We start from the raw sequence: 17597 nt of genomic DNA, 5'->3' as shown, positions 1-17597 counted from the left end.
TATGACCTCCCTAACCTCCTTCTCCACCTTCTCCCCATTCAGTCCACCCCCAACATCTTCCAACTGAAACATCTTCATCCATCCATGGAAAAAGTCTTAGGTCCTCAGAGGTGAAGCTTCAATGTGTCCAAAAACTTGATACATAATATATATATTTAATCTCCCCGACTCTTCAACGAAGGCGTGCGCACGGCTTGTTTCTTAATATATAGTTCTATATTTTCATATATATATATATATATATATATATATGTAGATGTGTGTATATATATATATATATATACACGTGTCAATTTTATTTTAAAGGTGACCCAATAAATTGAACCAGGAATCCATCACATCCCCAAGTACTTTCATCAAGTGTTTTTAGCAGCATGTATCCTGAATAATACTAACCCTTTACATGAATAATAGCCACCACAATTTGCTAACGGTGGTTCCCCACGGTGCTCACTGTTTCAACTTTTCAGAAGTAGTAGCAAACAAATTGAAAGTGCTGTGCTCCTATCCTTCATTTATGTCTTGTTCAATAAAGGTAAAACAGGTCGGTTTCTTTAAACAAAAAAACGATAAAGATTACAGTAACTCGTTGAAGTTGTTTTATCGAGCTGGTCTCAGTTCATCTCCTGGGCTTTTCGCACCTGAACAGAGGGATAGAGGGAGAGGGGGAGAGAGAGAGAGAGAGAGAATGGCAGAGTTAGTGAAGGTCACTCAGCATTATATAACCTTATGAACAACAAGGACAAAGTTTGATTTGCAGTACACACGGCGCCAAAAAACATACCCTTTGGCCTAAAGTGGCCGTAACCACCATTAACTGGGTGCAGGGTCAGGGGTTATCCCACACACTGGGCTCGAAGGGCCGAATGGCCTACTCCTGCACCTATTTTCGATGTTTATGGGGAGAAGGACGGAGAATGGGGTTGGGAGCAAGAGATAGGTCGGCCATGATTGAATGGCGGAGTAGATGGGCCGAATGGCCTAATTCTGCTCCTATCACATGACCACATGACCTTATGCGAGGGTATTGGCTACGAGGGGAGGTTGGACAGACCTGGATTACATTCTCTGGCATGTTAGAGGTTGAGGGACAATCTGATAAAAGTATATAAAATGATTAGAGGGATAGTCAGAACCTTTTTTCCCCCCAAGGGTGGGAAATGTCAAAGACGAGAGGGCACGACCACAAGGTGAGAGGGGCGATGTTTTAAGGGAGATATGTGGTAAAAGTATTTTCACAGGAGGGTGGTGGGTGCCTGGAACGTGCAGCCAGGGTTGGTGGTGGAGGCAGTTGCCCCATCTACACTAGATGCATATCCCTCTAAACCTTCCCTATCCATGTGCCCGTCCAAATGTCTTTTAAATGATGTTCATAAGTATATGTTCTAGGAGCAGAATCAGGCCATTCGGCCCATCGAGTCTACTCTACCATTCAATCACGGCTGATCTATCGTTCCCTCTTAACCCCATTCTCCTTCTTTGCCATATCCCCTGACACTCTGGTAGTGGTACTTGCTATAGGACTTGCTTCAACTGCCTCCTTCATTTTAGTTTAGTTTAGAGATACAGCAGGGAAACAGGCCCTTCGGCCCGACAACAATCACCCAAACACTCATTCTATTGTCTATTGTCTATTGTCCATTAGGCCGAAGGACCTGTTGCATCTCTAATACAATACAATAAGCAAAATTCTTTGTTCTCCTACTCCGGGTAAAAGGCTCTTTACCTTCACCGTATCTATTCCCATCTCGGCTTCCCCTCTGCAGCCGAGCTCCCAACTCTCATCCACCCTCCCCTCCTCTCTCGCTCTCTCCCTCCCTATCACCTTGTTATTCTGCTGTTCTCTCTTTTGGACTCTGGCTGCCTGCGACGTGATTTATTTCACAAGGCTGGGTTAATCATTGTCTGCAGGTCAAACAAACCCTGGTCCGCAGCTTCCATCACCAGTTAAAGGAAGGCTTTCCAGATCAGTGCACGTGACAGCCATAATGTTCTCCTTCATGTAAACCCATGTCACTGGTACCTGCCGCCCGGTAGCAAAGTGCTAACAGAACACAGGCAAAGAATGTGCTGACATTCCTGCAGTGTCAGAGGGTGGGTAGTTAAACACAAGGGGAGCAAAGTTCCCGCACACAGTTGCGATACGAGTTTAGTTCAGTTCAGAGATACAGAGCAGAGTCCGTGCCGACCAGCGATCCCTGCACCCCACCACTATCCTACACACACTGGGGACAATTTGCACTTACACCAAAGCCCAAATAACCTTCACACCTCTACGTCTATGGAGTGTGGGAGGAAACCGGGGCGCCCGGAGAAAACCAACGCACGACAACGGGAGAACGTGCAAACTCCGTACAGACAGCGCCCGTGGTCAGGATCGAACCTGGGACGAGTCCCACCCGTGCTAAAGCCCCTCCTGGGATCTGGAGCAGACCAATTCTCCGAGGCCCCGCATTGCCCTTCAATTGACCGGCATGGTTGTGCAGCGGTAGAGTTGCTGCCTCACAGTGCTTCAGACCTGGGTTCGATCCTAACCACGGGTGCTGTCTGTATGGGGTTTGTACATTTTCTCACTGCCAAAGTGGGTTTTCTCCGGGTGCCCCGGTTTCCTCCCACACTCCAAAGGCTTGCAGGTTTGTAAATTAACTCTAAATTGTCCCTAGTGTGTAGGATACAGCTAGTGATTGTTGGTCAGCGTGGACTCAGTGGGCTGAAGGGCCTGTTTCCGTGCTGTATCTCTAAAGTTTAAAGTCTAACCCCTCCCCCTCCCCTTCATCCTCCTCTTTCCTACACACCCATCCCTTCTATCCTGTGACTTGGAAACAAACACATCTGGAATTTCAATCAACCTCTAGCCTTCGTGTCGTAGACTGTTGAAGGGTCGCAGTCAGAACCCACTGGGTCTGTTGTCCCCTGGTGAAAGACTCAGCTACGCTGTCTCAACCTAATAGATGTCCCACCCCGGTCATTCCTTCTTCTCCATCCGCTCCCGTCGGGCAGAAGGTACAGAAGCTTGAAAGTGCGCACCACCAGACTCAGGAACAGCTTCTTCCCCTCTGTTATCAGGCTTCTGAACGGCCCTTCCATAAGCTAGGGCACTGTCCGATTCACCTCTACCCCATTGCGGACATTGGACTTTGTCTGTGGAACTGGTGCGCTACAATGCTGAGAACTATATTCTGCACTCTGTATCTTCCCCTTTGCTCTATTATACTGATTGTATCTAGGTATGGTATATCTGATGTGTTTGGATAACATGCAGAACAAAGCTGTTCACTGTACCTCGGCACACGTGACAATAATGAACCTAAAGCTAATTCATATCGACTACACTCCAGCTGACATGGTTGGACACAAAGTTTAACTCAGCGGGTCAGGCAGCATCTCTGGAGAGCATGGATAGGTGATGTGATGGGTCTGGACTCGAGATGGGACCCAACTTGAAAAGTGGCTTATCCGAGTTCTCCATAGATGTTGCCTGACTCAATGAGTTACTCCAGCACTCTGTGTCTTTTCTTCCCCAAGAGAATAAACTTAGGCTGGCGTGCCTCAGCTCTCTTTAAGGAGCTTTGCTTATCTATGAAGCCCACCTTATCTATGAAGCCCACCTTATCTATGAAGCCCACCACGGAGAACAGTGGGAGGGAGGTGGACAACTTCAGTGGTGCGGATATGCAGCCAGTAGAGCCGCTATCTCACGGCGCCAAAAACCCAGGTTCAACCCTGACCTCGAGTGTTTCTGTGTTTGTGGAGTTTGCACGTTCTCCCCGTGACCAGCCTGGGTTTCCTCCGGGTGCTGCCATTTCCACCCACGTCCCAAAGACATGCCGGGCTTGTAGGGACTTCTCCCCCATCCCCTGGGGGAGAGTGGGACATAGAGAGATAGAGCCAGCGTGGGCGGGCCGCTGCTGGATGGTCGGTATGGACTCGCTGGGCATGAGGGGCCTGTTGCCCTGATGCATCTCTGAAGCAAACTCAAACTAAACCCACACTGGCCGAGCGCCACATGCGTTAACAAATGCGGAGAGGTTAAGAGGTGTGACTGGCAGCTGGCGGGGTGAGGGGAGGGGTGGGGGTGAGAGGAAGCGGTTATGATGACCAACAAAATGGGGGAGGGGGGGTGGCTGGTTGTTAGAAAGGGCTCGCAAAAGGGGCAGAGAATTTGCTGAGTTTTCCAACAGTTATCAGCTTGCCGTGCGCAGATACAAACAAAGGTCAATTAGTGGCTTATTAATTGATTAGTCAATCAATCAATCAATCAATCAATCAATCAATCAATCAATCAATCAATCAATCAGTTAATTAATCAGTTAATCAATCAGTTAATTAATTAATTAGCTGACTGCCTAATTAGCTAATCGAAGCCTCACCCTCTCGTTGACCAAACGTGTGGACGGGTACATGGCTGGGACAGGTTTGGAGGGATGTGGGCCAAACGCAGGCAGGTGGGACTAGTACAGATGGGGCATGTTGGCCGGCGTGGGCAAGATGGGCTGAAGGGCCTGTTTCCACGCTGTGTGACTCTGTGACCCTCGGTCTCTGTTGGAGACACTGACACACAGAGTGGAGCCAGGCCCTTGGGCCCATCGTGTCAGTGCCGGCCCTGCCTAACCCTACACCCACTTCCTATTTTTCCTGTTCTCCCCACATTCTCTTCGTGTTACCCCACACCGCCCCCGGAGTCAGGATGGGAGCCAGCTCACTGGTGTGTAATTCAGCGGCTTTACCGGATATATAAAGCACATCCATCTCAACTCACATACACTCGAGCTGTGCCCATTATGCTGAATGGCTATTTGGAATGTACTAATTGAAGGTGGCACTACCTCTTGCCATCGACACTAATGTCTCAAGGCAATAAAGCCAAGGAACTGCAAATGCTGGTTTACAAAAATGGACACAGAGTGCTGGAGTAATTCAGCGGGTCAGGCAGCCTGGAGAACGTGGATAGGCGATGTATCGGGGTTGGGACCTTTCTCCTTGTATTATTGATTGTATATTTATTTGTGCGTCTTGCGTTAAAGGGCATGTTAAGCTGCAGCGGCTACGAACTTCCTGGTGAATGAAGCCATTAGGGTTGGCATGGTGGCGCAGCGGTAGAGTTGCTGCCTCACAGCGCCAGAGACCCGGGTTCCATCCTGACTACGGGGGTGCTGTCTGTACAGTCTCTCTCTGTGACCGCTTGGGATTTCTCCCGGGTGCTCCCGAATCCTCCCACACTCCAAAGAGGTACAGGTTTTCAGGTGTAAGTGGCTTTGGTAAAGCTTGAAAATTGTCCCTAGTGTGTAGATGGCGCTAGTGTGCGGGGATCGCTGGTCGGCGCGGACCCGGTGGGCCGAAGGGCCTGTTTCCGCGCTGAATCTCGAACCTAAACTACACCAAACTTGCCAGTACAGATGACAATTAAACTCTTTTGAACTTAAGTGTTGAGAGTAATGAGGAACATGAATGACCCTGCGTGTAGGAAGGAACTGCAGATGCCGGTGTACACCGAAGATGGACGCAAAGTGCTAGAGTAACTCAGCGGGACTGGCAGCATCTCTGGAGAGAAGGAAATGGGTAGCTAAGGATCCTTGACCTTTGATCAGTGCTCGTTCGTGGTAAACTTTGACCTCCCTAACCTCTGACCAGTGTGGGTGAGGGTGAAATCCGACCTCCTTAAACTCTATCGACGCGTGGTGAACCCTGACCTCTGACCACTGCTGATGGGCGGCGACCCCTGGCCTCCCGCCAATGCCAGCGGGTTAACGATTCCCTCGTTCCCTGACCGCCAATCTCGGTGCCACCTGTCTGACCCCCTAACCTCCCCGACCTCTGACCTGTGGCCACGCGCGGTGACCCCTCGACCTCCAAAAACCCTCCAGATCTGGGCACTGACCTGTGACCCCCCCCTCAACACCTCCCCGCCTCAGCCCCAACACTGAATAAATTGGGCGAAATAAGTTAGGGCTCAAACCACGCCACAAAAAAACAAAAACAAAACAGTCACAAGGCACACAGCACAGACACTGTCATGGGTTAAACAGAACAGGAAAGTCAAGCAAGAAGCAAGCTTTATCTGACGAACCTGCAACTTCGTTCATTTAACTCAAGACCCCGTGACTTGCAACGCAAGTGTGTGAATTTACAGGAGCATTTACAGGTCTTTGGATCCTGAACAAACAAGTGCTTTCTCTTCTCTGAGCAAGGCTCACAGTGACTGCAAAAAGGTAACAAAACACATCTCTAAGTCTACAGCAAAGGATGGCAAAGAACACATTTACACATGCATATCGACAGGCAAGGAATTCGCACGACAGCTTTTGCGGTGGGAGGTGGGAGATGGAGGAGGGAAGGGGGGGGGGGGTGGGCAGAGAACAGCCCGATGGCAAGAGAGTGTTTGTGTCCGCAAACTCTTCCCCTTCAGACGCTGACTTTCTCTAGATCGGTAACTCCATGTTAATGCGCGTTTTGGCCACGTTTAACGAGAACTGCTCCATCACCTACATTATTTTGTCCATATCTTCTCTCTCCCTCTCTCTCTCTCTACTTTAGGCATTTTGCCCCATTCCCTACTCTCTCCCTCTCTTTCTCTTGTAACCCAACTATTTCCTCGTCTAAAATACGCTGGAGTAACTCAGCAGGTCAGGCAGTATCTCTGAAGAACTTGGATGGGTGACATTTCAGGCCGGGACCTTTCTTCAGCTTTCCTGCTCTCGTTCCTCCTCCCCCCCCCCCACCCCCTCTCTGTCACATACCTGTCCTCTCCCCTGCTCACCAACAACCAGGAGGAAAGAAAGAGGGGGTGTGTTGTGAGATAAATGAAACTTTCACTACTCGTAATTAACTTAACTTTATTTAAGCTTTAAGCAACTTATTTCTGCAATACACAAACTCAGAAACGTCTGGCAAACATGGCTGATTCTGCAGGCTTTTCCCGTCTGAAAATACTGTGCACATGCGCACACTCCGGAAATGTCCTGCGCATGCGCATACACTAGAAGAGCTCCGCACATGCGCACATGCGCCCACTTCAGGGTGTCTTTTTTTAACTCGTTACACCAACAAACCGTGCCTCTGCCTCGCGATGGACACAGTTTCTGGGTGGATTCCAACTTCACAAAGTGTTGCGTTTACACTTAGTTTAGTTTGGAGATACAGCAGAGAAACAGCCCGCCGAGTCCGCACCAACCAGCGATCTCCGCACATTCGCACTATCCGACACACTAGGGATGATTTACAATCTTTACCAAAGCTAATTGGCCTACAAACCTGCACGTCTCTTTGGGAGTGTGGGAGGAAACCGGAGCGCCCGGAGAAATCCCACGCGGTTATGGGGGGAAGTACACACTCCGTACCGACACTGCCGTGCAGAGACCGACCAGACTGATTCCTGGGATGTCAGGACTGTCTTATGAAGAAAGATGGATAGACTTGGTTTATACTCTCTCGAATTTAGGAGATTGAGAGGGGATCTTATAGCTCTAAGGGGTTGGACAGGCTAGATGCAGGAAGATTGTTCCCGATGTTAGGGAAGTCCAGGAGGGGTCACAGTAAGGAGGGGAAATCCCAAGATGAGAAGACTTTTTTCACACAGAGAGTGGGAATCTCTGGAACTCTCTGTACAGAGGGTAGGCAGTTCATTGGCTATATTTGGTTGGCCCTTGTGGCCAGGGGGGTATGGCAGGTGGATATTTTAAAGCCATGATCATATTGAATGGCGGTGCAGGCTCGAAGGGCCGAATGGCCTACTCCTGCACCTAATTTCTATGTTTCTATGTTTCTGACAGCACCCGTAGTCAGGAAACCCGGGGTCTTGGCGCTGTTGAGGCTGTAGCCAAACTGTGCACTCCCCCTCACTTCTCTCTGCAAGATGGACAGTGTCACACATTGCTTTCGGAGGGAGATTAGCGTCTGTCCAGCACCACAATGGGCCTTTCCTGTGCTGTACTGTCCTGTGGTCTCTGCCGGCCAGCGCGTCCTCTGAGCAGCCTTATCAAAATGTGGTGCAATGTGGAGTGGATAGTGAGATCCCTTGCTGGGCCTCAGCTATACAAGGCAGTCGGGATATTTGGTCGTTCGGCCGGCCGGCCTGGTGTGGATTTTAAAGCCTCAGTTGAAGGCCAGAGGAAGACTCGTGTGACACGGAAACTTTGTGGCCCCACCAAACTGCACTAGGTCACGATGGACGTCCACACTTGGAGGGGAAAGCTGACCACAATGGGCTTTCCTTCAGGAGATAGAGTCGTAGCGACATCCAGCAGGGAAACAGGCCTGTCAGCTAAATCATTCATACCAACCAAGATGCCCCATCTATGCTACTCCCATTTGCCGGTGTTTGCCCTCAAATCTTACTTCTCATCCTCCTGCTCACCAGGGAATAAAGTCCGAACCTGCCCATCCTCTCCTCTCTAGCTCTTTCCTGTCCATGTACCTGTCCAAGTGTCTTTTACATGTTGTTATAGTACCAGCCTCAACCACCTCCTCTGGCAGCTCGCTCCATACACCCACCACCCTAAGAGAGACACAAAAAGCTGGAGTAACTCAGCGGGATAGACAGCATCTATGGAGAGAAGGAATGGGAGACGTTTCAGGTCTCAGAAGAAGGGTCTCGAACACGAAACGTCACCCATTCCTTCTCTCCAGAGATGCTGCCTGTCCCGCTGAGTTACTCCAGCATTTTGTGTCTACCTTCAGAGTAGACCAGCATCTGCAGTTCCTTCCTTATATATATACATATATATATATATATATACATATACATATATATATACACATACACACACACACATATATATATATATATACACACACACACACATATATACATACACATATATATATACACATATTCATACATATATATACACATATATAGATGTATATATACACATGCATATATACATACATATACACACACATATATATATATATATACACACACACACGCGCGCGCGCGCGCTCACACACACACACACACATATACACACACACACATATATACACACATATATATACACACATACATACATATATATATATATATACACACACATATATATACACACACACATATATATATATATCCATAGACATTCTCTGGAGAGATTTTAGGATTGCCAAAGAAACAAACTACACACACGGAATTAACCACACGGAGTCTGCAGAAGGGTCTCGACCCGAAACGTCACCCATTCCTTCTCTCCATAGATGCTGCCTGTCCCACTGAGTTTCTCCGGCTTTTGTGTCTAGCCACACGGAATTAAACACCGGTCAGAGAAAGAACCAACTGAACACTACGCTCGATGCCAAATACAATTTGTCAATTGCTGTTGATTCAACACTGGGACCAAGCAGAATGGGACCTTGAGGCCACCGTGTAACTACTGGCCAAACACATGTGTGAGCTCCAGGCGAGCTAGTGATATTATGAGGCAAAGATTCACTGCCACATTTTGCCATAATCCTTTAACTTTCAGATAGAGCCGCGCCAACAAGCCGCACCAACGCCTCTACATCCGCACGAGACCAAGGGTAATGAGCACGTCTCCAGTGACTCCCACAAACGTCTACAGATGCTCCCTAGTAAGCACACTGTCGGGTGGCATCACAGCCTGGTTTGGGAACAGCTCTGCCCAACACCGCAAGAAATTACACAGGGAGTTGTGGATGTAGCCCAGTCCGTCGCACACACAGACCAGACTCCCCACCATCGACTCCATCTACACTTCACGCAGCCTCGGGAAAGCAGCCGACACAATCAAAGACTTGTCCCACCCCGGTCATTCCTTCTTCTCCATCCGCTCCCGTCCGGCAGAAGGTACAGAAGCTTGAAAGCACGCACCACCAGACTCAGTAACAGCTTCTTCCCCTCTGTTATCAGGCTTCTGAACGGTCCCTCCAAAAGCTAGGGCACTGTCCGATTCACCTCTACCCCATTGCGGACATTGGACTTTGTCTGTGGAACTGGTGCGCTACAATGCTGAGAACTATATTCTGCACTCTGTATCTTCCCCTTTGCTCTATCTATTGACATGATTGCAGTCATGTGTAGCATCTGATCTCATTGGATAGCATGCAGAATAATGCTGTTCATAGAAACATAGAAAATTGGTGCAGGAGGAGGCCATTCGGCCCTTCGAGCCAGCACCGCCATTCATTGAGATCATGGCTGATCATCCCCAATCAATAACCAATGTTCATTGTACCTCGACACTAATAAACCTCAACCTAATTATTTGGTGGCTGGGAAGCAGACCACCCCCCTGTTCCCTGCACCCCCTGTGTCCCTCAACCTCCATGCCCCCCTTAGTCCTTGGTTGCCCTCCTTGGACAAGGGGCAATGGAGGCCACCTGCATCTCTCGCATGCAGGCTGAGCCCCCCCTCCCCCCCCCACTGGAACCCGGCAGATCTCAAGAGTCACCATAGTCACTGCCTCTGCATGCCCTCCACCCAAACGTCCATCGAACATGGAACAGTACAGCACAGGAACAGGCCCTTCAGCCCACGATGTCCACCTCCAATGTGACACCAGGTTAGACAACCTCCTCAACTTCCACTTGATCCATGTCCCTTCCATTCCCTCCACATCCACGAGCCTCTTAAACAGCACTACCATATCTGCCTCCACCACCACCCCTGGCAGCACGTTCCAGACACCCACCACCCTCTGTGTAAAAGACATTTGCCCCGCACATCTCCTTTACACTTTGCCCCCACTCACCTTAACAAGCTATGGCCTCTAGTCTTTGACATTTCAACTCAGGGCAACAGGTTCTGACTGTCTACCCTATTTATGTGTAAGAAGGGACTGCAGATGCCGGTTTATACCGAAGCTAGTTCCGATCCGAAACGTCGCCTATTATTTTTCTCCAGTGATGCTGCCTGACCTGTTGAGTTACTCCAGCCTTCTGTGTCTATCTTCCCTAGCTATGCCTCTCATGATTTTACAAGCATCTATCAGGTCTCTCCTCAACAATCCAGGTGTGTTGAACCACTGTCTACCATAGCGCTGGCTCGAGTGGTCCAAGTTTGCTTGGGGAAAGTTAGCCTTGATGTTCCATCTAGAGGGCCTTGATGTGTGTGTGTGTGTGTGTGAGAAAGGAGGTTGGAGCAGGAACAGGGTTGCGCAAACTCGATTTGACTTCAACGCCCAATGCATCCTGGAATCGCAATGGGGCATTTCCAACCTGGTTGGCACTGTCAGGGTGCAGCCACGACCATCGGAAGAGGGGAGGAGATGGGCAAGGAGAGGGCAAAGGAGAACCATCTTGTAGAGGTTGGCACACAAACAGCGGTGAAGGCGAATTCTTCACTTGGGCCACAGCCCAGCACACGATTAGCCGGTGCCAGGGGTGGGGGGTGGGGGAGGTTCTTGGGGTTAATATTGCCCTGGGGTAGATGACTGATGCCACAATCTCCAACCAGGAGGCATCAAACGCACGCAGAGAGAGAGGGACCTCGTGAGTCTACTTTTAAAAAAAATCTTGTTCAACTATCGGTATTTTTTCTGCGTTGAGACATTTCTTACCTTTCTGGCGGTGTCTCTTCCACTGCTCTCTTTGGTCTGCAGAAGAAACAAAGGAGGAAATGTAAATAGATGGCAGACAAAAGATGCTGGAGAAACTCAGCGGGTGAGGCAGCATCAATGGAGCGAAGGAAATAGGCGACGTTTCGGGTCGAGACCCTTCTTCAGAAGGCGGTACACATTATTGTACACATAATGTCACAAATTATTCTTTCATCCAGAACTATGTGGAGGTCAAGTCAATGGCTATTTTTAATGTGTAGGTTTTTGGCTCGTATGGGGGAGAAGGCAGGGGAGCGGAAGGTAGATCAGCCATGATTGAATGGCAAAGTAGACGATGGGCCGAATGGCCCAATTCTGCTCCTAGACCTTATGAATTAATGAAGGACTGGGGGTACAGTGTGTCACACCCTCTCCCTTCCCCCTGGACTTGGGGTACAGTGTGTCACACCCTCTCCCTTCCCCATGGCCTGGGGGTACGGTGTGTCACACCCTCTCGCTTCCCCCTGGCCTGGGGGTACAGTGTGTCACACCCTCTTGCTTCCCCCTGGCCTGGGGGTACGGTGTGTCACATCCTCTCCCTTCCCTCTAGCCTGGGGGTACAGTGTGTCACACCCTCTCCCTTCCCTCTAGCCTGGGGGTACAGTGTGTCACACCCTCTCCCTTCCCTCTAGCCTGGGGGTACAGTGTGTCACACCCTCTCCCTTCCCCCTAGCCTGGGGGTACAGTGTGTCACACCTTCTCCCTCCCCCTGGACTTGGGGTACAGTGTGCGGCACGTTCTCCTTTCCCCCTGGTATAGTGTGTTGCAACCTCCCTCTCCCTCCCTCCAGTGTGTTACTCCTTCTCTCTACCAGCAGTACTGGGGGATATAGTGGGTCACGTGGGGGGGAGCTCAATGCTGGCAAATACCTCCCCCCCTTCAGCCTGATCAACCCGGCACACACATCGCACAGCCCGACACAAACAAACAAATGCCTCACCTGCAGATACATTTACTGTGCTGCTCAAAGTGCATCTGTCTTAAATGTTCCATGTGGTGGGGTTTGATTTTCATTATCTGTGGGATAAACAATAAACTCGCTTTAGTGGTCAGTTCATGCTCGAGGTACCATCGAACAAAAACCCCCTTTATCCAGAGCGTGTAGGGGAGGATTCAGAGGGATGTGGGGCCAAATGCAGGCAGGTGGAACTAGTGTAGATGAGGCATCTTGATCAGCCTTGGCAAGTTGGGCCAAAGAGTCTGTTTCTGTGCTGTGTGACTCTTTGACTGTCAGCAAACAACGTCAAGCAGGGCACATAGTCGGAAGGAATTGCAGCTGCTGGCTTAAACCGAACATAGACAAAAAAAAAGTGCTGGAGTAACTCAGCGGGACAGGCAGCATCTCTGGAGAGAAGAGATGGGTTATAATACCAATGGGTGAACAAGCCAGGTTTTGCCCAAAGGACACCCTTCTCGGCACTATTTCCAATATAACAGCTCCTTTCTTCTCCTCTCTCCCATCAGGGCAAGAGGTACAGAATTGCGAATACGCAACCCGCCAGATTAGACACTGGGCAATAGGTGCAGGAGGAGGCCATTTGGCCCTTCGAGCCAGCACCGCCATTCATGCGATCGCGGAATCATCATCTCACCAACTAGAGAGCGGTCCTGGCCTAACATCTACCTCATTGGAGATCCTCGGTCTATCTGTTATAGGACTTGACTGGACTTTATCTAACACTAAACATTATTCCCTTTACCCTGCATTTGTACACTGTGAAGATAGAGACAGATAGAAACATAGAAACATAGAAATTAGGTGCAGGAGTAGGCCATTCGGCCCTTCGAGCCTGCACCGCCATTCAATATGATCATGGCTGATCATCCAACTCAGTATCGCGTACCTGCCTTCTCTCCATACCCCCTGATCCCCTTAGCCACAAGGGCCACATCTAACTCCCTCTTGAATAGGCATAGAAGGTAGACAGAAATGCTGGAGAAACTCAGCGGGTGCGGCAGCATCTATGGAGCGAAGGAAATAGGCAACGTTTTGTCCCGAAACGTTGCCTATTTCCTTCGCTCCATAGATGCTGCTGCACCCGCTGAGTTTCTCCAGCATTTTTGTCTATCTTCGATTTTCCAACATCTGCAGTTCCTTCTCGAACAGATAGATATAGACATTACCACAGTGAAAATAGTGTGGTGATGTTCACCAGATTGATTCCTGGGATGTCAGGACTTTCATGTGAAGAAAGACTGGATAGACTCGGCTTGTACTCGCTAGAATTTAGGAGATTGAGGGGGGGATCTTATAGAAACGTACAAAATTCTTAAGGGGTTGGACAGGCTTATGCAGGAAGATTGTTCCCGATGTTGGGGAAGTCCAGAACTAGGGGTCACAGTTTAAGGATAAGGGGGAATCTTTTAGGACCGAGATGAGAAAGTCATTTTTCACACAGAGAGTGTTGAATCTGTGGGATTCTCTGCCACAGAAGGTAGTTGAGGCCACAGTTCATTGGCTATATTTAAGAGGGAGTTAGATGTGGCCCTTGTGGCTAAAGGGATCAGAAGGTATGGAGAGAAGGCAGGTACAGGATACTGAGTTGGATGATCAGCCATGATCATATCGAATGGCGGTGCAGGCTCGAAGGGCCGAATGGCCTACTCCTGCACCTATTTTCTATGTTTCTGTGTTTCTATGTCTATTGCTCTCAGTCTGAAGAAGGGTCTCGACCCGAAACATCATCTACTCCTTTTCTCCAGAGACGCTGCCTGACCCGTTGAATTACTCCGGCATTTTGTGTCTACCTTCGGTAATAAGCCATCGTCTGCAGTTCCTTCCCACTCACACCTGTACACAGTGGACGGTTTAATTGGAGTCAAGAACAGTCTGTACGCTGACTGCACAGCGCGCAACAAAAACACTTTTCACTGCACATGTGACAATAAACGCAACTTGCAAGCTATTTTGGAAGCTCTTCATTCCCTGTCAAGTTTGGCCTTGACTACCACAAACTGACGTTTAAAAATAAATATACGTGCTTATATATGCATGTATGTATATATAGAACTAGCCTCGGACAAAATTCATTGTCTCAAGGTTTAAGCCGGGCCGGGTCCACTGTTCATTGGTGTTGCTGAGGTTGTGGAGGTCAGAGACGGGGAGAGAGTGCCAGGGTTGTGAGCACAATGCCCTTGTAAACTGTCCGTGAATGACATTGCTGCCTCTCCTCATCTCCCGTTTTAAAATGGCCACCACAGCCCTGTTTATCCGGGAGTTTAGAGATACTGCGCGGAAACACTGGGTCCGCGCCGACCAGCGATCCCTCCCCGCACACTAACACCATCCTACACACACTAGGGACCCAATTTTTACATTTACGCCAAGCCGATTAACCTACAGACCTGTGTGTCTTTGGAGCGCGGGAGGAAACCGAAGATATCGGAGAAAGCCCACGCGGGTCACGGGGAGAACGGACAAACTCCGCGCTGACAGCACCCGTAGTCGGGGTCGAACCCGGGTCTCTGGCGCTGTAAGGCAACAAGTCTACCGCTGTGCCACCAAGAGTCTCGACGGGAATGTGGATCGTTCGGTTTAGTTCAGAGATAAAGCACGGAAACAGGCCCTTCGGCCCACTGAGTCCATGCTGGCCATCGATCACCCGTTCACACTGGGTCTGTGTTATTTCACTTTCTCATCCATTCCCCAGGGGGCAATTTACAGAGGGTCGATTAATCTACAAACCCACACACACACACACACACACACACACACACACACACACACACCCCCCCGGGGTCAGGATTGAACCCGGGTCCCTGGCACTGTGAGGCAGCGACTCTACCCGCTGAGCCACCGTGCCGCCCAGGCTACTCCAGAGCCCTGTGCCCTCCTTAGAGGATTCGGCGAGGCTAGCGGCCGACGCAATCCCGGCGGTGGCCACAGGGGGCGGCCACGGCGAGTTCCCCCTCACCTCCATCGTGACGTTGTGTACTTCAGTGGGAACACACTCCAGACTCTCGTCGTTGCAGCACCCCCCACAGCGGAGGAGGAGCACGCAGGAGGGCTTGAAGATGTACTCAAACTCCTCTGGGTGCTCCTGTTGGATGTTGACTAGAGACTCAATCGGCCTGCAGTAGCTCTTCTTCCACACCTCCATGAATTTCACAACTGGAACACAAGCAGAAAGCAAAGAGTCAGCGCCAAGGCCTGTGCCCCTTGAAGGTCAAACATTACCTCAGTTCACATGTTCTCCAAGCAATTCCTTCCAGTCCCCTGCATATCCATCTGCCTATCCAAAAGTCTCTTAAATTATACGACAAGGTCATAAGTGATAGGAGAAGAATTAGGCCATTCAGCCCATCAAGTCTACTCCGCCATTCAATGATGGCTGCTCTATCCCTCCTTCCCAACCCCATTCTCCTGCCTTAGAGCCATAGAGTGATACAGTGTGGAAACAGGCCCTTCAGCCCAACTCGCCCATACCGGCCAACAGTGCCCCATCTAACCCTAGTCCGACATGCCCGCGATTGGTCCATACCCCTCCAAACCTGTCCTGTCCATGTACCTGTCCAACTGTTTCTTAAATAATGGGAAGAGACCTCTCCCCATAACCCCTGACACCCGTGCTAATCAAGAATCTGTCTATCTCTGCCTTAAATATATCCATTCAGGGGATATGTGGAGAAGGCAGGAACGGGGTACTGATTGGGGATGATCAGCCGTGATCACATTGAATGGCGGTGCTGGCTCGAAGGGCCGAATGGCCTACTCCTGCACCTATTGTCTATTGTCTATGTCCACTAATTTGGCTTCCTCAACCTTCTGTGGCAAAGCATTCCACAGATTCACCACCCTCTGACTAAATGAATTCCCCCCCATCTCCTTCCGAAAGGAATGTCCTTTAATTCTGAGTGTGACCTCTAGTCCTAGACTCTCCCACTAGTGGAAACATCCTCTCCACATCCGCTCTGTACACGCCGTTTTGAAGCGGTACTTTGGGGGCACAAGGGAGGTCGCAGGAGCTCCCCAGGTCCCCCAGAAACCCCAGGATTGAAACACAGCACATGAACAGGCCCTTTGGCCCACAATGTCTGTGCCGAACATGATGCCGAGACCAACTCTTATCTGCCCGCTCATGTTCCCTATCCCTCCATTCCCCACATATCTATATGTCTATTTAAGTCTCTTAAACACCACTATAGTATCTGCCTCCACCCCCGACAGCGCGTTCCAGGCCCCCAGCGCCCTCTGCACGACAAATTTACCCCGCACATCCCCGTGTTTGAGAGACAACTGCAGATGCTGGAAAAATCCAAGGCAGACAAAAACTGCTGGAGTAACTCAGCGGGCGAGGCAGCATCTGTGGAGAGAAGGAATAGGCGACGTTTCGGGTCCTCAGACTTTTCGGAGAGAGGAGGAGAGGGTCTCGACCCGAAATGTCGCCTATTCCTTCTCTCCATAGATGCTGCCTCACCCGCTGAGTTTCTCCAGCATTTTTTGTCTACCTCTGCACATCTCCTTTAAACTTTGCCCCTCGAAACTTAAAGCTATGCCCTCCGTTATTTGTTTGTTCCATCTTGATAAAACGCTCTGACTGTCTACCCTATCTATGCCTCTCATAATTTTATCTACTTCTCCCTGGTCTCCCCTCAACCTCCGAAGCTCCAGAGACAACATTCCAGGTCCCTCCAACCTCTCCCAGTAGCTAATACTCTTAGCCTTCAAACAGTATTAGTCTATTAGGACTAGAGGTCACAGCCTCAGAATTAGAGGACATTCCTTTAGGAAGGAGAGATGAGGAGGAATTTCTTTAGTCCGAGGGTGGTGAATCTGTGGAATTCTTTGTCGCAGAAGGTTGAGGAAGCTACCCAAACAGATCAGATTGTACCATAAAATATAAAATATATTCGTCAAACTCAAGTACAGAGTGCAGGTAGTTCTCAGCATTTGGGGCAAGATACAGACAGAGTGCAGAATATGGAGGTGAATCGGACAGCCTAGCTTATAGAAGCACCAGATTCCACAGACAAAGAGGGAAGAAGCTGTCTGTCTTTCAAATGTACCTTCTGGGTAGAACGGGGTGAATCGGACAGACCAACCCTAGC

At 49.7% G+C, this 17597-nt stretch overlaps 1 protein-coding gene across 2 annotated transcripts in view; it reads right to left on the bottom strand.

The window, feature by feature from the left end:
• Window positions 1-227: 227 nt before the first annotated feature.
• Window positions 228-17597, bottom strand: part of LOC129697560 (vascular endothelial growth factor A-like) — a 24971-nt gene continuing 7601 nt past the window's right edge. Inside the window, exons 2-6 of one of the 2 annotated variants that reach the window (XM_055636227.1) lie at window positions 15464-15660; window positions 12490-12566; window positions 11511-11546; window positions 6068-6199; window positions 228-641 (exon numbers count right to left, since the gene is read on the bottom strand). In XM_055636227.1, coding sequence (XP_055492202.1) covers window positions 620-641; window positions 6068-6199; window positions 11511-11546; window positions 12490-12566; window positions 15464-15660 — 464 coding nt within the window. In that variant the 3' untranslated portion in view covers window positions 228-619. The remainder of the gene's footprint in view (window positions 642-6067; window positions 6200-11510; window positions 11547-12489; window positions 12567-15463; window positions 15661-17597) is intronic. The other variant, XM_055636229.1, reaches the window with a different exon arrangement.

This window comes from Leucoraja erinacea, chromosome 5 (assembly GCF_028641065.1).
Source record: "Leucoraja erinacea ecotype New England chromosome 5, Leri_hhj_1, whole genome shotgun sequence".
Classification (NCBI taxonomy): domain Eukaryota; kingdom Metazoa; phylum Chordata; class Chondrichthyes; order Rajiformes; family Rajidae; genus Leucoraja; species Leucoraja erinaceus.
The sequence above is the reverse complement of the archived record's forward strand: the minus strand, read 5'-3'. Positions and strand labels throughout refer to the sequence as shown.